This window comes from Chrysochloris asiatica, unplaced genomic scaffold (genome assembly GCF_000296735.1).
Source record: "Chrysochloris asiatica unplaced genomic scaffold, ChrAsi1.0 scaffold00042, whole genome shotgun sequence".
In the NCBI taxonomy this organism is placed as follows: Eukaryota; Metazoa; Chordata; class Mammalia; order Afrosoricida; family Chrysochloridae; genus Chrysochloris; species Chrysochloris asiatica.
Genome location: NW_006408560.1, coordinates 15,448,746 through 15,471,677, shown reverse-complemented (window position 1 = coordinate 15,471,677; position 22,932 = coordinate 15,448,746). Strand labels below are relative to the sequence as shown.

The 22,932-nt window shown below is 46.4% G+C and overlaps 1 protein-coding gene across 1 annotated transcript in view; it reads left to right on the top strand.

Annotated features, from left to right (window-relative positions):
- The first annotated feature begins 330 nt into the window (after positions 1 to 330).
- Positions 331 to 22,932, top strand: part of IQGAP3 (IQ motif containing GTPase activating protein 3) — an 81,906-nt gene continuing 59,304 nt past the window's right edge. The window contains exons 1-20 of the mRNA XM_006861733.1: positions 331 to 367; positions 3,285 to 3,372; positions 4,549 to 4,705; positions 5,331 to 5,408; positions 6,751 to 6,827; positions 7,639 to 7,706; positions 7,790 to 7,903; positions 8,128 to 8,306; positions 8,720 to 8,798; positions 9,572 to 9,735; positions 10,392 to 10,479; positions 12,141 to 12,304; positions 13,999 to 14,156; positions 15,884 to 15,996; positions 16,097 to 16,260; positions 18,137 to 18,227; positions 18,951 to 19,118; positions 19,212 to 19,351; positions 19,443 to 19,613; positions 22,802 to 22,885. Coding sequence (XP_006861795.1) covers positions 331 to 367; positions 3,285 to 3,372; positions 4,549 to 4,705; positions 5,331 to 5,408; positions 6,751 to 6,827; positions 7,639 to 7,706; positions 7,790 to 7,903; positions 8,128 to 8,306; positions 8,720 to 8,798; positions 9,572 to 9,735; positions 10,392 to 10,479; positions 12,141 to 12,304; positions 13,999 to 14,156; positions 15,884 to 15,996; positions 16,097 to 16,260; positions 18,137 to 18,227; positions 18,951 to 19,118; positions 19,212 to 19,351; positions 19,443 to 19,613; positions 22,802 to 22,885 — 2,382 coding nt within the window. The remainder of the gene's footprint in view (positions 368 to 3,284; positions 3,373 to 4,548; positions 4,706 to 5,330; positions 5,409 to 6,750; positions 6,828 to 7,638; positions 7,707 to 7,789; positions 7,904 to 8,127; positions 8,307 to 8,719; positions 8,799 to 9,571; positions 9,736 to 10,391; positions 10,480 to 12,140; positions 12,305 to 13,998; positions 14,157 to 15,883; positions 15,997 to 16,096; positions 16,261 to 18,136; positions 18,228 to 18,950; positions 19,119 to 19,211; positions 19,352 to 19,442; positions 19,614 to 22,801; positions 22,886 to 22,932) is intronic.

Here is a 22,932-nt window from a genome sequence, read left to right as displayed (position 1 = left end):
ACCCCGGAATACTATACGCAGCTGAGCAAAGGTTAATGGGAATTTTGTGTTGGAGAGGGAAGAGGAATGACAGAGAAACGGGTAGGGGCAAGGGTTACTTGAAATAAGGCGAAGGGGCCAAAAATGTCCACCTACCAGTACTTTAAGAAACTACTAGAAGGGGAACCCGACCCCCTATTCTCCTCCCCACCTGGGCGACACACCTAAGTTGCCTGGAACTACAAGTCCCAGGAGCCCCTGCGAAGCAGACCGGAAGTGTCCTGCCAGTTTGTGGCGACGGTGAGGGGCGGTGGCCGCAGCGGCGGGAGATTCAAACCTAGAAGCTGAAACATGGAGAGGAGAGGCGCGGGCTCAGCCCGAGCGGCTTGTGAGTGCCCTAAAGGCCTTAGGAGGGTCTAGTAGCGTTGTCGCTGGTCTGGGTCTCTGTGGTTAGGGAGAGGTTGGGGAGGGAGTGGGCGTCAGACCTGCCGGGAGCGGGGTGGTGAAACTGAACTGGAGGAGAGGACGCTCAATTCTGGCGCCGGTGGACAGGGGTAGGCCTGTGAGCTGTAAAACCCGACTTCTGTGTGGTGCTTCAAAGTTTACAAAGAGCTTTCTTCCTTACTCCCAAGTTCTGAGGCTCGAGCCGAGAGCGTTCTGACGCATAATGACCCTCACTATAAGGTTTCTTTTGAGTTATGGTGTTGGAGGAGAATATTGAAAGTGCCATGGAACCAATAGAACCGTTTTGGAAGAAGTGCAGCCAGAGTGCTCCTTCGACACCAAGATGGCCAAACTTCGTCTCTCATACTTCGGACATATTGTCAGGAGGGACCAGTCTCTGGAGAAGGATATCATGTTTGGTAAGGTGGAGGGTCAGAGAAAAAGAGGAAGATCCCCAACGAGATGGATTGGCCAAGTGGCAGCATCGATGGACTCAAGCGTGACAACAGTAGTGAGGTTGGCCCAGAATCTGGCAGTGTTTCGTTCTGCTGTGCATAAGGTCGCTATGGGTCGGTACCGACTCGATGGCACCTAACAACAACAAAATAAGGTTTTCGAGGCTGTAAATCTTTGCGCGAGCAGAAGTTTCTTAAAATTCAGCAGTGACTCCTGGCAACTAACTCGCCAAATGCTGCCCGGGACAGAACGCCTAAAGAGACCTGGGGATTTCCTGAACTTTGAAACAATGTCTTTCAAAGTTTGTTGCCACCCTGTACAGGGACGTTTTCTGAAGAGCGGCTGGTGGGTTTGAGCCGCTGATCTTGGGTTTGAGGCTTTTTTGTTAAGTGCCGTCGAGTGACCCTGTACAGGGTTTCCAAGGAGCAACTTGTGGTTCGCAGTTCAGTGCTGATCCTAAGGTGCCACACCGGGAGTCCTCTCAAACTTTAGGGGGTTGGAATCACCTGGGCAGCTTGGGCAGCTTGTTTAAAATGCAGATTCCTGAGCCCTATTCAGAGCTTCAACTCCAGTAGACCAGATTGAGATCCAGGATCTTCATGCTTAACAAGCCCTGCTGTTCTTCTTGCCCGTCTCAGGTGGTTGTGATTCAGGTAGTCTATGGACTACACTTTCAGAACTAGTGCTTTAGAAGAAGAGAGATTGGAATTGAAAGGATTGATTGGAGGACTGAAAGCTTTCCATCTGAATGAAAGGCAAACACTGCTCCTCCAAGCCCTCCTTCTTCCCCAGCAGGATTCTGAAAAGTAAAATTCACCAAATCTCTTGAAGGAAAGCTAGTTTCATGCCAGAGAAGCACAGAAAGACTGTTTTTTGTTGTTGTTTGGTTTTGAGATGGTGTGTGTACACAGTCTTACCATCTCTTAAACAGTCCTCAATTCATAACTCAGAGGTGATGTCACTCTTACTGGTTTATTTTCCATGCTTAGCAACCAACACTTGTTTCTTGTTTGCCCCATAGAAGGAACTGATGGATTTCCTGTGTTTGGCTAGTGCTTTCATATCTGAACATGGATATGTGTATCATTCTTACTTTTTTATTTTTGACCCTTGCTTAACTGCCAATTCAAATAAACCCTGCCTCTCCCCCAAATTATTGCAGGCTGTAAGAAAATAGGATAAAGAGTGGGAAGGGCATTAAGTGCTGAGTGAAAGATGGATTTTCTTTTTTCAAGCCCTCTGAGTTTACTTTTTGGGGTGTGTGTGTGTAAGATTTCTCTTACTGTGTCTGTTGGATTTTGTATTGTATTTTCTAAGTAAAATAGAAAAGAAGGAAGGATGAAGGGAAGCTGTGATTAAAGCGGGGAGTATGAGTGTTTTCTCATATAGGGAATTTGCTATTCTTGTGTTTGGGGACCAGAGTATTGTCTACATTTTGTTTTGCTTGGAGATTATTTTCTTCCTCAGATGGCCTATACTAAAAAGGAGGGTAAAGAAACCTTTGAGCTTTAAAAATTACCTTTGCCCATCCATTTAATCCAAAGTAAACCCAATGTCATGGAGTCAATTCCAACTCATAGCCCCCTGGAACTGCCCCCACAGAGTTTCCAGGGCCATAACTCTTTATGGAAGCAGACTGCCTCATCTTTCTCCTACGTTGACCTGGTGAAGTTGAACACTTAGCCACTGTGTCACCAGAGCTGCTTTTCCTCATAATTTCCTCTGTTAAACTACCTTTTCCCACTTTGTACCTGTTCATTCTTTAAAACCTAGCTCATGAGTAGAATCTTTTGCTTTCTCTGCTATTTTTATAGATTTTATTTCTGGACTATTATCACATTAGGTTGGAGTGAGTAACATGTTTTTCAATTCCAATAATAATCTTTGTATTTCTTGAGAGTCGGGGTTTACTAGCCCAGTGCTGAGTGATATTGACTAAATGAATGGCTATTGAATGATGTTGGTTCTGTTAAGCTAGCCTCTAAGAGAGAACCTAAGGAGGATGACTTGACCTCAGTACTTGGGAAATTTGGAGTCAAACTGGAGAAAAATTAGCTAAATTTCCAGCCAAGGAGCACTGTGGACATCCTGCTGGGAGACAGGGAAGGACAGTGAGGAAGCTTGGGAAGGAGAGGGAGGACAGGAAGATGTCTAGAGAAGAACAGGGAGAACTACTTGAGATACAGGAGGAATTCCCCGCTTAAAGGATTTGAGAGACCAAAATGCTGCCTGGAACATCTTTGCCGGGTAGGAGCAGAAGATTGGGGTCAAGGATGTCCTAGAAAGAGGGGAGGAACACATGGGAGATGCTTCAGGTCTCTGAGAAGGATTGCCAGAGGAAGTCTGTTAAGTTTCAATGCTGAGGCCCTGTCCCTTTGTTAATCTCATCCCCCTCCACTTCTCAGATGAACGCCTCACAGCTGAGGAGATGGATGAGCAGAGACGGCAGAATGTTGCCTATCAGTATCTATGCCGACTGGAAGAAGCTAAGCGGTAAGTGGAGGGTCTGCCTCTTCCTGACCTCATTTCCCATCCTGCCCATCTCAGGGCTTTGCCCCCAAAGCAAATGCAATGGGATGAGAGGCCATACTGTGGGAAAGTAAATCTTGGCATCTTGGTGTGGTGCTGTAGGATAAACACTAGACTACTAACTGCAAGGTCTGCCTTTCAAACCCACCAGCTGCTCCTCCGAAACCCTTTATTGTCGGAACTGACTTAACAGCAACAAGCAAATCCCAGTTTTTAAATTCCCCTACATATTTAAATATATGTCTCTAAAACTGTACAGAGTACTGGAGTGGCACTGTGGGAGAATGTACTAAACTACAAGGTCAGTTTGAACCACAAGGTTGGTGGTTCAAGCTCACCATTAGCTCCTCGGAAACCCTATACAGGGTTGTTATGAGTCGGAACCAACTTGATGGCACTTAACAAGAACAAAACTATATGGATTTTTACTTACATAACTACATTGCCATTATAACACGCAACCAAATTATCTGTATTTCCTTGGAAGATCAATTTTCCGATTTCTCTGGTTGTATTTTAAAGAATCTATTTTTGCAGTTGTATGTATGAGGTGCCGTTAAATTCCAACTCATAGCAACCCTGTGTGCAACAGAACAAAACACTGCCTGGTACTGTGCCATCCTCAATTTTTACCGTAGACTTATTCAAATAAGGTTATAAAAAAGGTCACATATTACATTTGGTTATTATGTTTTTAATCTAGGGCAGCCCTTCCTCTCCTTTTTTGGTTCTTTATGTCACTGACTTGTTGAAGGAACCAGGTCACTTGTCCTGTAGTACATCCCACATTCCAACTTTGTTTCCTGTATCATTCACCCTGTTTCTTTATACCCCATTTTTCCTATAAGTAATCAACTGCATAACAAGACTGAGTGAGAGATTATGTTGTGAAATAGGGTAAGAGCCTGATGAAGCCCCACTGATGTTGGGCTGGATCAGGATCCCCGTCTGGGAAGATTTTCTAGGGTAGGAGGGGCTGAGGGTTGGCCAGTTCAGGTATGTGGAGCAGCTTCAGCCAGGCAATGGTCAGAGAGGGGGGTTGGAGGTAGAACAGAAAGTGGAGACAGGGAAAGGTCCTATGCTTGGAATGAACTGCTGTGGTATACCCGAGTGGGTGAGAAGGTGCTCTCATACTCTTAGCTGGATGGAGGCTTGCCTGAAGGAAGAGCTGCCTTCCCCTGTGGAGCTGGAGGAGAGCTTCCGGAATGGGGTGCTGCTGGCTAAACTGGGCCACTGTTTCGCACCCTCCGTGGTTCCCTTGAAGAAGATCTATGACGTGGAGCAGCTGCGATACCAGGTGGGGAATCGAGGGCTCCACCTACTTTTATCCTCAAAAATTAACCCTTTTCCTCAAAACTGTGAGGGTAGGATTATCATATAATTTATTGTCCAAACCTGGACACTTTTGAGGATAAAAGGGGGTGCTTTTATTGTACAGGGACAGTAGACATCATTTGGTATCTCCCAGCCAGATGGATGGATGTTATCCTTAGCACAAGGGACACATGCTAGGTGGACTTTGAGATGTCTCTGACATGAGAACTGTCAAACGACTCCTGCACAGTCTGCACTGGGAGGCTGTGGGCTTTGCCACTCTGAGGGTCCTTCCTGGACATATTGGTCCTTCCCTATGCTCTAGTTAGCTCAGCCCTCTTCCCATTTCAGCTCTGGATTCTCCTTTTTAGGAAGTCTTATTGGATTGTTCATTTCATCTCTGTGCTCTTTCCCAAATGTTCAGTTAGACCATTCATTCTTGGTGACTTCCATTCTGTCTATGTGTCTTTGTCTTGAAGGGGTGGATAGAAAATGTACAGGGCAGGGTTCTCTGGATTTCTCACTGCTCTTAAGTCTCCACAGGCAGGACTATGCCCAGAGGAAACCCTAGGAACTGTGGAAACAGATTCTCTTCTATTTCCTTTCAGGCAACTGGCTTACATTTCCGTCACACAGACAACATCAACTTTTGGCTGTCTGCAATCACCCACATCGGTCTGCCTTCGGTAATGCCGGGCTTCAAGATTGGGGTTCATCCTTACTCTTCACCAGCACCCCCACACTTTATCTTCCCCTGGCCTTATCTCCATGTGTCTTCTAAATTAACTTAATCTATGAACAGGTATTTGGGGCTGTGTGTCTTTGAACCAAGTCACGTGGTCTCTGCTTCCACTTCCCTGTGGATAAAAGAAGGTGAAAGCTCCCTGACTTGAGTTGTGATATTCACATTATAGAGTGTGACTTTGGTGTAATGTAGGAGATGGGACTTGTGTCAGCCTGCCATCTGGAATCATGCCAGAATTTCACAGGGTGCGGCAAGGATATCTATCTATCCTCAGGTAGTAGATTTCCAAGTCAAGAAGCCTGGGCCAAAGTCCCAAATTGGGCACAGCCTTATATCCTCTCATACTTTGAATCTCAAATTTGTTTCTCATCTGTAAAATGGGGATAGTAATCCCTGCTCTATCTACCCTACAAGGTTGTCAAGAGGATCAAAAGATCTGTGTGAATTCTCTTTGTGAATTGTAAGGAATGATACATATTAAGGAATGACAAAATTCTACTTTGTATGGTTTCTTTCTGGTTTATTTTTCATCTATAGAATATTTTTTATTCTTTTCACTATAGACGGGAACTATAAAATGAGGAAGCAGCAGGAAAGAAAGGCGCTTTGGTGGGAGGCAGTAGCAGTAGAGGGCATGTCCCCAGTGAGGCTGGAACACTTTTAAGTCTCTAGATTTGATCCTTTGTTATGAACCTAATGCAGCCGAGATGTATTGAGGTTAAGCCTCATTACAGCTGCTAGGTGGCATGGGAAGTCGTGCCTGTGATGACTCAGTTCTTAGATGGGCCCCTATTGATCACAGGCTTTCTGGCCTGGAGGCAGGGATGAGATGCCCTGACCCTTTTGTGGTCGTTGGGAAAGCATGCCTTGTTGGGCCTTCTGTAAGAACATGGCCAGCTCCCCAGCATGCCCTCTATCTGGTGAGAGTTGGCGGTGAGGGGCATAGGCTTGCCGTGTCTATACGATTAACTAGGGGCCTGTTTCTCCTGGAGGTTAGGGCTTGCATCCTATAGTCTAAATAGCCATGTCTTTTGTTTGGTTAGTCCAGGGGCCCCTGTGACTGTGTGTCTGTGACTGAGTCTTGGCTCAGTGTGTGCCCCCAGTGTCTTTGATTGACATTAAGTTGACTGGGAATGGTTGGAGAGACAGACCTAGAAGTCCCAGGCAATAAAGGAACACACACACCCCAGATCAAAGAGGAAGACCCTTTTCTTGGCTTCCCCTTCCATATCTGGTGATGCCTAAGGGTTCTGATGGTAATAACTAGCTGGTTTCCCCTCCAGACCTTTTTCCCAGAGACCACAGACATCTATGACAAGAAGAATATGCCCCGGGTAGTCTACTGCATTCATGCTCTCAGGTAAGACACCCCAAACTTTTTGTCATTCAGGTTCCTCTAGGTGGATGAGCCCAGCAATCGACAGCAACAAGCATTGCAGCAGGAAGGATGAAAGCTAGATTATAATGAATACTTCATAGGAGAGAGAGATTTTAGATTTTATGTCGCTGTGTTTAGATTTATGTGCTTGTTTGCGGGCACATTTATGTGACCCAAATAGGTGAGAGAAAGGGCAGGCAGGGTAACAGAGACAAGAAAATGGCAGTGTAGGGTCTTCAGCTTGTGACTAGGGTACAAAGGACTCAGAATAGGACCTATCACAAGTGTCACATGTGAGTCATATAGTGGAAATGATAGAATGGATTTTTTTCCACAAACTTTTTGAAGCCCCCTCGTATAGTGTAAATGGTGAAGGCTGACCCCACTCACAGCCAACCACCAACAACCAGCTGGCTAAATAATAGGAAGTGACTAATTAGTTCCTTCTGTCTACCATGTCATCTCTACCTGACTTCATTTCCTGCCTCTGTACCCTTGCTCAGTTGTCTGCTCTGTCCATCCTTTGTCTTTATCCAGTGATCTGCCACGACAATGTGACTTCTGTGAAGCCTTCCCCACTCTCCCCTCACAGTGTCTTATCCAGCTTCTTTAACTCTTGCCTGAAGCTAACTGAGAGTAACATTTCCCCCTATGGCTTAGGGGGTGACTTGAAGGCAGGTGCTCTGGGGTCTTCTTCTCTGGGTACCTGTAATAATGCCTGAGAGCCCTTTATGGGTAGAGTGAAGAAATGAATAGACTACAGTACCTTCCCGTGCCTCTCATTCTTTTCCAGTCTCTTCCTCTTCCGGCTGGGATTGGCCCCTCAGATACATGATCTATATGGGAAAGTGAAATTCACAGGTAAGCCCAACTCCTTCCCTGACCATCATAGTTTGGGCATAGTCTTAAAGATTTTAGGCCTGATGAAGGTGGTGTCGTTGCAGCTGAGGAACTCAGCAACATGGCCTCTGAACTGGCCAAATATGGCCTCCAGCTGCCTGCCTTCAGCAAGATCGGGGGCATCCTGGCCAACGAGCTCTCAGTGGACGAAGCTGCAGGTAGGGACTGTGATCTGTCCTGCCAGCTCAGTAAGGAGGACTCTGAGTCTCACAGACCTCAGGTAGATTCTGACCACCTCTTCTCAGGCAGGGCCATCAGGCTGCTTGGTTTGCCCTGCCCAAGAATGCATGAAAAGGTTGATGTCCAAGTGGCCCACAGCTGGTTGTGGCCTGGTTTGGGGTTAGTTCTGAGCCCCTAAACTTGCTTCCATGCCCGTTTCCAGTCCATGCAGCCGTACTTGCCATCAATGAAGCAGTGGAGCGGGCAGTAGTGGAGGACACCTTGGCTGCCTTGCAGAATCCCAGCGCGCTGCTGGAGAATCTCCGAGAGCCTCTGGCAGCCATCTACCAGGAGCTGCTGGCCCAGGCCAAAATGGAGAAGGCTGCCAATGCCAGAAACCACGTAAGTAGGAACCACTAAGGGGTGCAGGGGCCAAAAAGCTGGATAACCTGAAAAATCTCAAGTGAAACAAGGATTCCTCTCTGTCTTACTACTATATTCCAAAGTCAGTTAGAGGAAACTATAACTTGTCAGTTATTTTAGAAGAACTTAGGGGAATAATGTAAACTCAGAAAAGAAGAGGGTACTAGGAGAAGAGACTCTGGAATGCAGAACTGGGTGAGATTTTAGACTGGAGTTTCCACAGATTGGTTTGGTTTAACTGTATTGGTATCACAGGATTTGGACCATGTGATTTCCCCAGATTCTTCCTACCAGACTGACCTTTGACCTTGGAAACACCTTCAGAATAAGAAATAGATAGCGTTAGGATGGGAACAATAGAAGATTTCCCTTTTCAAAAGTAGTTTTTGCAGGATGATGGAGAAAGCCAGGACATCTATGACCGCTACCTAACTCAAGCTGAAATCCAGGGCAACATCAACCACGTTAATGGTAAGAGAGGTAGGCTGGGAGGGGTTTGAGGAGTGCTTTAAGGGTACACCTTTGCACTGGGAGGTTTGGGGATGGCTGCTTTCAGTCCAGAAGACCCTATGACCTTATTTGGGCCAAATTTGTCTCAGGGAAGGAGCAGTCAAGGCAGTATGTGCTTTCTTTTCTTTCTCTCAATGTTTGGAGAAGTAGCCCCTGTCAGGGAGGCTTCTGTCTGAATGGAGATCTATGGAGAGAATAGGCAGAGCGGAAGACCTTTCAGCTCTGGGTACTAGGGGCAGTTGAAATGGAGTTCTTCAAGAAGGAAGAGAATAGATAGGTATAAGGGAGGACGAAAGGGGTGGCTTAAAAGATTAGACTGCTTGTAAACTATCACATAATTCACAATAAAACATTTAAAAAAACTTAGGGAGGGTAACTCTTCAATGTTCCCCCAAGAATGGTGTCATATAACTATTTAAGGAGCTATGAACCTTTTATGCCACACAGAAAATTGAATAAAAAGTACCCAATTATTTTTAAATTAGATGGTTGTTAGCCAGAAAAAAAAAAAAAGATTAGACTGGGTGGGCATTTGCCTGTTGGGGTCAGGATTTCCTCAGGATCTGGACTGGTGAGATAGGAAGGTCTCTGAAGACCAAGCTGAAGAATTTGTGCTGGGCCAGATGGGCTCCAAGAACCCAGGGCGTAGAGTTGAAAGTAATTATGGGCAGACAGAAGCTAGTGAGAGGTGGGCTTTCTCACACCTTCCATTAAGGGGTCTTTGTCTTTTTCAGTTCATGAGGCTCTAGAAGTTATTGATGACGCACTAGAGAGACAGAACCCTGAGGCTTTGCTTGAGGCCCTTCGAGACCCTGTGCTGTCCCTGCAAGGCTTGAAAAGAGACTTCGCTGACTGGTACCTGGACCAGCTGAGCTCAGACAGAGAGCAGAAAGCACAGGTCAGACTCTTGGACCTGCCTCTTCTGATTGATTATAGGATAGGAGAGGCCTCTTACCTAGGCATCATCACTGTTCTTTGTAGTCAGTAGATGCTAACTACATGTTTGAAGAGGTAAATCACTCTAAGCCCTAATGGACTGGACTGATCAGCTTCTGCCCTCTGAGAGTCTCTCAAACTGATAGAGAAAGACCCAGCAGTGGTCCAGCCAGTGCTGTGCTCCCCTAAAGCTGAATTGCAGCTTAAATTTTGCAACCTTATTTTAAGTGCTGTTGCCTTTTTGCCGGACACTGTTTATGTTTGCATTACCTATGTTGTTGTTTCAGATGCTTCCTGGGTAAGAAGGAAACAGAGGTCAGAGATGGGTTAATAGGGTTGGGTGTACCAGGTTAGTCTGCCTAAGGGGAAGAGGTGAGATTAAGTGTGGGAATTCATGCTGGTGTCTCCCAAAGCATGTTCTTGGCCCTGAGAGGATTCTCTTTTAGGCATCTCCTCTCCTGGTGTGGCACTGTAGAATAAAGCACTAGACTGTAAGGTCGGTTTGAACCGCAGGTCAGTGGTTCAAACCCATCAGTTGCTCCTTGGAAACCCTATACAGGATTGCTATGAGTTGGAACCGACTCAATGTCACTTAACAACAACAATAATCTCTTTTAGGAGCTGGGCCTGGTTGAGCTTCTGGAAAAGGAGGAGGTCCAGGCTGGTGTGACTGCAGCCAACTTGAAGGGTAACCAGGAACAGCTCAGTAAGTCATCTCTCAGGCCTGAAGCCTGTCCTGAGTTTATCGCAGGCTCTTGGAAGAGCATCTTATCCTTTGCTAGCTTCTAGGTGGGTAGTGCACACTACTGCCCAGTTTCCCAGCCAGGTAAGGGTCTGCTCCCAACATAAAGTCTGCCTCTCTCTGGCTGCCTGCAGGAACACTATAGGTAATTCTGTACGGCCTTAGAGATGTCAGTACTGCAATGGACTCTACTTTGTAGGGGTAGGCCATTTCCTTCCAGGTACTTCACCTGGAATTTTGACACTTTCAATCTGCTTAAGTTCCTTTGGCTTCTGAAATACAGTGACTGATTTCCCAGGTGAGAGAGAAAGTCATGATCCAACTCAGTTTCCTTTCATAACATTATATACAAATATAATTATTTATTAAAAGAATTCAGCTAGTCAGTCATTGTCCCCCTCTAAGGGGATTCATTCATGTGTTTCATATAGCAAGAGAGAAGAGAAAGAGTGCTAAGGCACAATGCCATAGCCTATAGACACAAGGCCTGTTACAACCGCTTGACTCAGTCTTGACTTGCTATCAGGTTTTGAGGTTGCTCAGTAACTATTTACTTTAGTCTACAAGAGCTTTCAGAGGTTATTTCACTGTCGCCTCCAGGCCTCTGCTGGCTAGCTGTTTGTTCATTCTTGCTGTTGTTGCCACAGTAATCTCCTGGAAGCACAGATCTGATCTAATATCCTCTATTGAACATCTTCCTACATAGATGGGTTCTTCCATTATTTATCCTAGGCTTTAGTCCTATCAGGATCTTTGGGGCTGTAGTTAACCACTCAACTGCTAACCAAAAGGTTGAACCCACCAGTTGTACTGTGGGAGAAAGATGGCTGTCTGCTCTGGTAAAGATTACAACCTTAGAACCCCTATGGGTCAGTTCTACTCTGTCCTATGATTGTGGTGGTGGTTATGTGCTGTGGAGTCGGTTCTGACTCGTAGCTGTAAATCTTTACGGGAGCAGAAAGCCTCATCTTTCTCCTGCAGAAGCACTGGTAGTTTCGAACTGCTGACCTATACGGTTGCTGAATTGGAATTGACTCAACAGCAATGTGTTGGGTTGGGTTCGGGGATTTGGCATATATGGAGAATGGGGGAGGGCTTCAAAAATTCATGGAAAAATGCAATGAAAAGATAATGAAAGTTTTCCATGAACTTTTCAAGCCCCTTCAAATATAAGCCCCAGTGTTTGAAAACTTAAACTACTTTGACTCATAGCCCTTTATTAGTTCTCTCCCTCCCTCTGAATGCCAAGTGACTCCATCTTGGAGCTAGTTCCTTATTCCTCTGTGCTGTAGTCAAGGTTTGGTCCCTGAAGCCCCTAGGCTAACCTCACTCCGTAGCCACCTGTCAATCTTGTACTCACCACCTAAGGAACTCATCTCGGCCACAACAGTCCTCTGTGATATATGCTGAGCTACTCAACCTCAAGGCTTGTCAAATCTTTTCTTAAACAGCCTCTTCTTAAAGCAAGCCAGTCTCTATTTAGAAACATATTTTGAACCTACCAGAAGAGTGTGTGAGAGCAGTTACAAAGCCATTCCCCTCAAGAGATCCCCAGCAGAGCCTAGTTGGCTAGGATAGGAGCATTGAGTACCCAGTCGATACAGCCTCCCTGCATCTCTGTACAGTGCTCCAGGCAGTGCAACGGATCAACAACGCCATCCGCAGGGGCGTGGCGGCTGACACCGTGAAGGAGCTGATGTGCCCTGAAGCCCAGCTGCCTCCAGTGTACCCCTTTGCCTCAACTCTGTACCAGCAGGAACTGGTAGTACTCCAGCGGCAGCAGCAGGGGGTAAGCCCAGGCATGCGGGGTCCAGTTCTCAGGGTTCCAGAGCACCCTCTGATGCTGGCAAGAGAGTGGTGGAAGTAGAAGGGCTACCCCATCCTTCCCTTTCTGAACATAGGGGGCTTCACCATTTTGGTGGTGGTGGTTATGTGCCATGGAGTCGGTTCCAACTCATAGCGAATCTGTACAGGGTTTCCGAGGCTGTAAATCTTTATGGGAGCAGAAAGCCTCATCTTTCTCCTGCAGAACAGCTGGTAGTTTTAGAGATGAGGAAATGAGATCTAGAGGATAAGTAACATGTCCAACACAGTTGTCATTGGCAGTGCTGGGAGTGCATGCAAATCAGAATGTACCTGGAGTCTAGGCATTTAACCACTCTACTGTCCAGCTCAGGTAGCACAGTGGTTATGAATCGGGCTGCAAACCACAAGGTCAGCGGTTCAAAACTTCCGTGGGAGAAAGATGAGGCTTTCTGCTCCCATAAAGATTTACAGCCTCGGAAACCCTGTACAGGGTCGCTATGAGTCAGAACCGACTCCACAGCACATAACAAAAACAACAAGTGTCCAGCTCATGTCAGTCCACACAGCTCTCTTACGGTAGGGTAAGAGGTCTCTCTCTCAAAAAGTTAGAGTACACCAGAGGGTTCCGACACACAATGAGGGAAAAGTAGATGATGTGATATCAGAAGACTTCAAACCTGGGAAATGGAGGAAACCGAGTTGGGGATAAGTCTAGGAAGGCTTCCTGGAAGAGAGGAGAATGGAATAGAGAATCACACCCAGAGCAGGATCTACTCCAGGCACAACCTAGACACAGGCATGACACTCTGGAAGAGCTGTTTCAACAGATCAGTAACACAGTACAAGGAAGCATAAAATAAGTACTGAGGGGTAAAGTGTTGTAACTAAGGTTGTAGACATTAGAACCAGACTTCCTAAGTTCAAATCCTGAGCTGCTACCACATAGCTTTATGACCATAGACAAGTTATTTACCTTTTCTGCCCCTCGATTTCTTCACATATAGAATAGGGACACTATTTACCTCATAGGATTGTTGTAAGGATTAAATGAGTTAGTATGTGTGCTAAGCACAGAATAAGTGTAAGTTTTTAGCAATGGTGATTATTACTAGCAACATTCTGTTTGTACAGAAGGACAGGGAGAATGCTCTAGACAGAGGGAGCAGCATGAGCAGATGTTTGGAAAGGAAAAAACTGGGCAGGGAAATGAGACTAAGGACCTCTTGGGTGTGTAGTGTAGAAGTGATCACTTTATTTTCATCTCTGTGTGCCCAGGACCTGGTATAGTGTCCAGTGTGTAGTAGGGATGAGAAAGGAGATGGTAGAACTCATTGGAATGAGGCTCTGGAATCAGGCAGCTAGGTTTAAATCCTGGCTACATAAATCACATTACTTGACTGAGTTCACAGAACCTCTTGTTTCCTTGTCTGTGAAGTAGATATTAATGGTCCATACCTCATTACTTTGTTACGAAAATTTAGTGGTAATGTGTGAGAAGTGCTTATACATTGAGTACATAGTAAGTATTCTCAATTTGTCAAGTATGATTATTTTTTAGTGACTGAGCTAGGCCATTGGGGCTTGGGGATGGAGACTTGGGGATATATAATAGTCAACGGGTAGATCCCCAAGCCCTTCACCAGCCCACTTGGGAATCTTCCCTCCCCTGTGTTGTAGGAGCTCAACCAGGAGGAGCTCTTCGTGGCTGTGGAGATGCTGTCAGCTGTGGTCCTGATTAACCAGGCCTTGGAGGCCAGGGATGCTGTTGGCTTCTGGAGCAGCCTGGTGAACCCCGCCACAGGCCTGGCCGAAGTGGATAGAGAGAATGCTCAGAGGTGAGAAAGACTTAGCCACACGTTGGGCATGGCGGTAGCTGGGGTTGGGTGGAGGGAATATAACCAAGATGCAGAACATTTCTGCTTGGAGACTAATCTAATCTGCATCCTCCATTCTTGAGCCCAGGTCCAACTATTAGCCTCCCATTTCCTTGGTTTATATTTCTTTCTGGGATTGGGTGGGCTCACATTCATCTCCCTTTCCTCTATTTAGTCTTTCTTTTCATAGCTAATGTTTGAGTACCCACATATGCCAGATACTATTCTGTTGATAGGTGCTATCGGATCATCTCTAACTCAGAGCTACCCTTATGCACAACAGAAAAAACATTGCCTGGTCCTGCGCCAGCCTCACAATTGTTACATATGAGCATATTGTTGTAGCCACTGTGTCTCATCTCCTTGAAGGTCTTCCTCTTATATTAATTTGTTGTTGTTAAGTGCCTTCTTGTCAGTTCCGACTCATAGCAACCCTGTATAGGGTTTCTGAGGAGTGGCTATAAGGAGTGCTCCTATACAGCAACCCTGTATAGGATTTTCTGAGGAGTGGTTCAAGTGAGCTTGAATCGCCAATCCTTGGTTCAAACCAACCTTACAGTCCAGTGCATTACGGTGCCACACCAGGGCTCCTATAGTATTCTAGATGCAGTGAAATAGCAGTGAACAAAACAAAGTTCCTGCTCTATTAGAAGGAAGCATATATCAGATGTTAAGAGAAAAGCTATAAAGAAAAATGAAGCAAGACCATGGGAAACAAGGGTGGGACATGTAGAGATGGTTTTTCTTTTTTATCTATCTAGTGTGGTTATTGAAGGTGTCCTTGGTAAAGGGTCATTTTGAGAGAGACCTGAAGGACACAAGTGATTCTTGTGAGCCTCTCTAGGGGTAGAGTCCCTGAGAAAGAAGCACACCTGGTGTGTCCAGAGAATACAAGCAGGCCAGGGTGGTAGCATGCAGAAGGGAGACCAGGAGGAATGGCAGAGCCAGCCCATGGAGACTTCTGGCTTGTACTCTGAGTGAGGAAGGAGGCCACAGGAGGTTTTGAGCAAGGGGGGAGATAATCTGACCTACTTCTAACAGGAGCTCACTGACTACTGTGCTGAGAATTGACTCGAGAGGGACAAGGGGAGAAGCAGGCAGCCCTGGGTTTGAGTAACCAGACAGGAGATGATAGGGGCTTGGTCTAGGGTGGTAGCAGTGGATGTGGTGTAAAGAAGTTGGATTTTGGATATATTTTGAAGGCAAAACTGACAGGATTTGGTTATGTAATGAATATGCGGTATTAAAGTGGAATTGGATATGATTCCCAGGGGCCTGAGAGGTTGGAGTTCATATTTACTGAGATGAGAAAGACTGGGAGACACGTTGGGTAGATAGAATCAAGGGTTCAGATGTGTGATGTTGGGTGTGAGGTACTAATTGAATATTCCTGTGGAGATGCTGAAGAGATGCTTGGGTATGTAAATGGAATGGAAGCTTACTTCTGGGAGTCATTGTAATATGGTGCTTAAAGCCATAGATTAGGTGAAATCGCCTAGGGTGAGTGTATGGTGATAAAAGAGATCTGAAGACTGAGCCTTGGGATATTCCAGTGTACCCCAAAGGCAGAGGAGGACCAAGAGAATGTGGTATCCTAGAGGCCAAGTGAGGAAAAGGCCAGATGTTTCCCTGACTTCTGGCATATGATGTGCATGCTGCTCACTTTGCATTCCTTGCTCTGCTGCCAGTTACTTTGATGCCCTGGTGAAGCTACGACAGGCGCGTGGAGTCTTTCTGAGCTGGAATGACCTGCAGACCACCTTGAGCCAGGTCAATACCCAGGTCCAAGAAGAAACTGATCGTAAGTGGAGGCCTGGGCTGAGGGAAGGCAGGCCAGTGTGGCAGCCCTGTCCCTTAGGCATAAGCTCGCAGGCCCCTGCCTACCTAGATCTCTTTATCAGAAATCCTCGCAGTCAGCCTCATCAATGAGGCTCTGGACCACGACAGCCCTGAGAAGACCCTAACCGCCCTGCTGCTTCCTGCGGCTGGCTTGGATGATGTCAGCCTTCCCATTGCCCCTCGGTACCACCACCTCCTTGTGGCAGCCAAAAGGCAGAAGTCCCAGGTAAGGTTTGGACCTAATTGTGTTAGTCACCAGAGCAGGCAGAAAACATCCCTGTGGGCTAGAACCCTGTGCCCAGTGAACCCTGTCAGTCTGATGGGCACAGTCTCTTCCTGGGGTAGGTGCCAGGAAGAGTTCCCATCTAATGAGGGAAGATGACCTCTGTAACCTTGGCTGAAAGGCCAGGCCAGATAATTGAGTGGGACCAAACTCTAGTTGCCAGCTGGGCCTTGTGTCTAGGGGATAGCACAGGACTCAAAGATAGAGAACTTAGACTGGATTTCCCGCTCTGATACTTACTGACCATGTGACCTGGAGCAAATCCCGTAATGTCTCCGTTCCATCATCTGTAAAATACTATGTACTTTGGTCCTCCCTATCTCTATGAATGGGGGTAAAAATCAAGGAAACTGAAGAATGTGACAGAGTTTATAACCTGTAATGCAATATGTTTGTGGCAGTAGCGTGGTTGAGAGCTAGGACTGAGAGTCAAATGACTTGAGTTTGATCTTTGCTTCACTATATTTGCTGGCAGTCTGACCCTGCACATGTTACTTAACCCTCTGTGCCTCAGTTTCCTCACTTACAAACTTGTAATAATAATGAACTTATTAGCTAGTATCTGTGAAGCTTAAATGAAATCATATGATAGTAATGCTAGCCAACATTTATTGAGTTCTTGCTATGTGCCAGATATTGTTTTATATGCTTTACAAGTGTTCACACATAAGAATGTGCTTTAGAGCAGGGCCTAGCACATAGTTATACCATACCACTTGCTGTCAAGTTAATTCAGACTTATGGAGACTCCATGGGTGTCAGAGTAGAACTTTGCTCCATAGGATTTTCAGTGATTGAGTTTCCAGAAGTAGATTACCAGACTTTTCTTCCAGGTGCCTCTGGGTGGACTCAAACCACCCACCTTTTGGTTAGCAGCTAAATGCATTAACTGTTTGCACCACCCAGATAGTCCAGCGCATAATTAGGGCGCAATAAACTGTTTTAAAAGTCTTATTGTTCTATGACATGGATGGACCTTGAAAACAGTATTTTAAGGGAAAGAAGCCAGACACAAAAGAACAAATATTGTATGATTCCCACCTATATAAAATACCTAGAATAGGCAAATGGTTGGAGACAGAAAGTAGATTAGTGGTTACAGGAAGTAGACTGGTGGGAGAGGGAAATGATAATTAATATTTAATGGATATATAGTTTCTATTTAGGGTGATGAAAAATTGGGGGCACAAATAGGGATGGTGGCTGCACAACATTGTGAATATGATTATTCTTTTAGAAGAGTCCATTATTAATGAGACGAGTTGGGGAAAAGAAAAGTAGGACTGGGTGAGACAAATGGGAGGGAACAAGCCTTATCAGTCTCACAATGTGGCGGGCATAAGCTTTACTTGAACCAAGTTCTCATGTGATCTTCCCACTTTGTGTGGTAGATGAGTCGGAATGAGAAGGAGAATGTGAAGCTCAAGGTCAGAATAGGCCTGAGAAGGTGTGAGCTGGCACAAAGGGCATGGAGAGCGGGCATGGGCAGGTGGGCTGTGCCTGAGGCACAAGGGTAGGGATTTGAGAGGGTGATGTATACTGAGGGTTCAAGAGACTGAGAGCTCATGTGGGTCCCGGGTGCTATGAACAAGCTGAGTTGATGCTTGGGATAGGCTGGGGCGAGGTAGGAACAGGTAGACCTTCTGAGCCTGGCAGCAATCCAAGGGAGCCACAGACCTGTCTGCACAGGAACAAGAAGTGGGAGGTGCCCCTGCTACCCCAACAGCAGCCTGCAGTCTTTAAATCCAAGGGTCACGAGGCTGGGAGTCTGTGGGCCAGCCTGGAGTCTCATCTTTTCCCATCTCTCTCAATTTACCAGGTGACAGGAGATCCTGGAGCTGTGCTGTGGCTGCAGGAGATTCACCAGGGAGTGGTTAGAGCCAATCAGGACACGAACACAGCTCAGAAAAGTAAGTGGGCCAGTTGGGGATTGTGAGGTGGGGAGGAGATGTAGGCTCACCAAGAGCCCAGATTATCAGGTGACACCCCCCACCCCCACCCCACCCCTTCAACCTCTTGGGGAGGCAAGCCAGAATCAGAATGGCGTGGTGCTGCTTAGACCAGAGCAGTCAGCCGGGCAGAAGTTCTCAGGACTTCTGCCTTCTATGCCTTCCTGTGGGTACCGTCCCCTGCACTGTGTACATGGAAAATTGGGTAGAAGCTCTGGCTGGAGGAAGTTTAGTCTTAGGGTAGGAGAGAGGTATTGGCAGGAGGATGAGGGAAAGCAGGCGGGATCCGTGCAACTAACTAGATGCTGGGTTCCGGTGTGGGGGCGTTGATGTCTGGCATTCTCAGTGTCTGGAGTCCCACTGTCCATCTGTCTGTCTGTGAGTGACTGGAAGGCAGGTGTTAGATCAACCAGGCCTACTTCTTGGATGCGACTCCTACTGAGAAGTTTGTCCTGAGGCTCTCTGCCTGTAATCCTGCCTTTTGTATAAGACCATTTTCCTTTACAAGGAGAATCACTGTCTTACTTCAGGAATCCTTCCTTCACCTTTTCCTCCAAGCATAGCTGCACACTGCCTTTCTTCTGTCTTTTATGCCACCTCCCAAGTCCTCCTCATGGGTACAACAAGGCCTGTGGGCCATGCTCAGGGGGAGCATTGATGTCTCTTTCCTGATGCTTCCGTCAGTGGCTCTTGGTGTGGCTGCCATCAATCAGGCCATCAAGGAAGGCAAGGCAGCCCAGACAGAGCGGGTGTTAAGGAACCCCACCGTGGCCCTGCGAGGGGTGGTTCCTGACTGTGCCAATGGCTACCAGAGAGCCCTAGAAGGTGCCATGGCAAAGAAGCTACGTGCAGGTAATGGCCCTCTCCTGACCCCTTCCTCTTCCTGCCCCACCACCTCTTGCCTCTTCATTGAACCTTCCCCTGATTACCTTGGCTTCTGCTTAGGGAGCACAGCTTTCTGGGTTCAACATAACATGAAGGATGGCTCCACCTACTACTTCCATCTGCAGACCTTCCAGGGAACCTGGGAGCGACCCCCAGGCTGCCACCTCAACACCTCCCATCTGACTCGGGAGGAGATTCAGGTTGGCAGGGCTCCTGCATGGGGTGAGTCATAGATGGGTGATTTCTTACAGAAGTGGCTCCCACTCACCAGGCTCTCTCTTTCCTCTATAGTCAGCTGTCACCAAGGTCACTGCTGCCTACGACCGCCAGCAGCTCTGGAAGGCCAACATCGGCTTTGTCATCCAGCTCCAGGCCCGCTTCCGCGGCTTCCTGGTTCGGCAGAAGTTTGCCAAGCAGTCCCACTTTTTGAGGACCTGGCTCCCAGCAGTCGTCAAGATCCAGGTGACAGGCTCTGACTTTCTAAGTCTTCAGGCTTGAACTTATCTGAGCTTCAGGGTCTTACTGCTTTTTTGCTTAGTGGTGTTGGCATGATCTTTTGACTTCTGAGGAGTAGTGATTAAGAGCATGGATTCTGGAGTCAGACTACCTGGCATTGAATCCAAATTCCATCACTCATTACTTCTCTCTCCCTCAATCTTCTCAGCTGCCCCTCAGTTTCCTCACTTGTGAAGTAGGGAGAATGATAGCATTCACCTTACAGAGTTGTTATAAGGATTAAGTAAGGAAATATCTGTAAAGTACTTACAAAAGTGCCTGGTAGGTAGTAAGAACCAGCTCTGGTGTGTCAGCTCCTATCATTTCTATGGAGTATGGAGAGCTGTGTTTTAGCTTCCCCAAGAGAAAAGTAAAATAAGGTTTAGTAAAAAGGATTAAATTTAGATTTCAGGGAGGACTCCTGATTAGGAGAAGAGTAGCAAAGAGGTGTTAGTCTTTAAACAAACCAAAAACCAAACCCCTACCATTGAGTTGATTCCAACTCATAGAGACCCTATATTGGATTTTCGAGGCTGTAAGTCTTTATGGAAGTTGCCTCATCTTTCTTCCCAAGAGTGATTAGTTGGTTTGAATCACTGACCCTGACCTTATGGTTACAGCTCAATACCTAACCCACAATGCCAGCAGGGGTCCTACAGGTGTTCCACCCCTCTTCTGTGTGTGTCTAAACAGAAGAGAAAGAGAATACCTTTAGGAAAATGAGTTTTCTTTTTTTCCTCTCCAGTCACTTCTTTCTATTTTTATTCCTCTGATGTATGTATGGCCCAGTGTGGCCTCTGAGACCAACCCTCAACTAACTGGGACATGAGGCCAACTGGGAAGACAGCCAGGGCACTGTACAAGCCAGCAATTATAGGGAGGTGAGCAAGCAGACCTCCCCAGGTAGATGTGACCTGAAGGGCCTCACAGAAGTGTAGTGGCAATGTATTAAAAAAACAAAAACAAAACAATAACAACTCACTGCCACTGAGTCAATTCTAACTCATAGCAACTCTATATGACAGAGTAGAACTGTTGCATACTGTTTCTAAGACTATAAATCTTTATAGGAGCAGACAGCCTCATCTTTCTTTCATGGAACAATTGATGGGTTCAAACCATCAACCTTGCAGTTATTGATAAACATCTTTGAGTGGCTAGTATCTACAAGGTTGGGAGCTGGGCATGAAACACACAGTGAGTGATCACATCTCTCTCTTTTCAGGAACTGGAGTACAGTTGATGTTAAACATTGGGATGGTAGGAACATAAGAACAACACCAGAGGAAATGGATGTGCAGACTGAAACTGGAGAAATGGCCCTCAATTATGATCTAGGGCATGGGAGTTGGGAACTGAAAGGGCAGGCTTTGGAGTCAGGGGCTGGAATTTACCTCCTGGTTCTACCATTTCTGGGCAATACGACCCTGGGCTCCTCATTTAAGCCCTCTCCCAACTTAATTTCCTCATTCATAATGATAGCACTCATGAGTATTAAGTAGGAAAATGACAGGTAGCACTTGGTCTGGCAAGTGCTCCATTGGTGGTTGTCATTCTGCGATGTTAAATTTGGGGGCATTGGTCCCAGAATGCAATTCAGAACTGTAGCAGTCTGCATTGAGTGGTCTGGATCATAGGGATTCCTCCTTCCTTAACCCTGCCTGGAATTTCACACTAACTCTAAGGAGGTGAAAAGGTCACACCAACTGTGGGAGAGGAGGTGAAGTCAACTAATGTGAAAGCTGTGTTGACCTTCACATGGGTCCTGGGAGACAGAAAGGGAGAAGTGGCCCAGAGCCTTAGACCATCTGCCCTCAGACTATGGGGAAATGCAAGTCAGAAAGGAGGCTACTAAAGTGTTCTAAGATTTTATTCTCTGAAAACTCTGACCATGGATGCAACCTTACTCAGAATCCTAGGTTCTGACCAATCAAGATGGGAGGCTGCCATATTAAAGAGGAGCCATGTTGGAATGGGTAGGAGCAGAGAGGAGACTCCTCTGCCTGGAAATGGTACTCCCTAGCCTCTAGACTACAAAATCTGGACAGCTGGTGTTATGGTGCCAAGCTGCTGCTTTTTCATTTTGTCCCAATAGACAGGTCAGTGTAAGCCAGGGTAAGTCTAACCAGGAGAACTGGCTTTAGGGAAGGACTGTCAGATGAAAGAGGATGCCCGATGTCCATGGTGGAATGTCCCTCTGGATCTGAGCACCTGGGAGATGTTTGACATTGGTCCTAGACAAAAAGAATTTCAGTGGGTCAAGATAGAGCTGTGGGACAGGTTCAGGGACAGAAAAGCCTAAGGCATGTTTAAAGGAAAGTGAAATATCTGGTGTGACTAGATACTTTAAGAAGGTAGGATGCCAGTGGAAAGTCAGATGGGGAATGGGAGGTCAGAGGTTGAGAACTTCTGAGAACCTTGGGGCTAGGAGAGACATAGTCCAAGTGATGCTTTAGGAAAAATAATCTCACATATACTTGAGGTAAGAGGGAAGAAGCTCCTAGGAAGGAGACCAAGATGGAAGGGAGCCATGAGATTTATGCTTTAGAGACCGAAGAGGCTCTGATTTTTGGAGAAGACAGGCAACTGGACCCTTTATGAGGAGAGGCAGCAAAGTTATTGAGGGCCTTGGAGGGAGATTTGCCAAGAGCTGGTCTCAGGAGCTGGGTGGTGTAGTTGTGAAGTATGACCTGCTGCCCAAATGGTCATTAGAAGAGATGGGTACACAGCACTGGCTGTACACATTCTCCATCCCTGCAACCTTGTGTCTCACCAGACTGCTCTGTAGCCACTTTGCATGTGATAGTGTGGGGGTGGTCTGTAGATGGGTGTATGAATATATTTTGGAGGAATGAAGTTGGTAAGTAGGTGTTTGCTTTATTAATATGTTTTAAACCTGTATCTTACGGTTGAATTTCAGTACAGATGTGTTTGTGAGTGTGTGTTTGATTCTATGGTACATGTAAGTGGGTGTGTGTATGCTGGGACCATGGCATGTGGCAGAGGGCACAGACATTTGTCTTCCCCATGAAGTTTGAAGTTCTTTGAGAATAGGGACAACTTCTCTGGAGGGTCTTGAACTAAGCTTTTCTCTGAAAGCCTCTTGGGCCACCCGGACCAGCTAAGGTGACTTCTTTTCCTTTCCTGGCATGCAGGCTCATTGGCGGGGTTGCAGGCAGCGGAAAATTTACTTGGAGCGGTTGCAATATTTAAAAGCAAACGTTGATGCCGTGATCAAGGTAACTAAGATCCTGGGTGGGTTCCTATCTCTTTTTTTTTTTTTTTT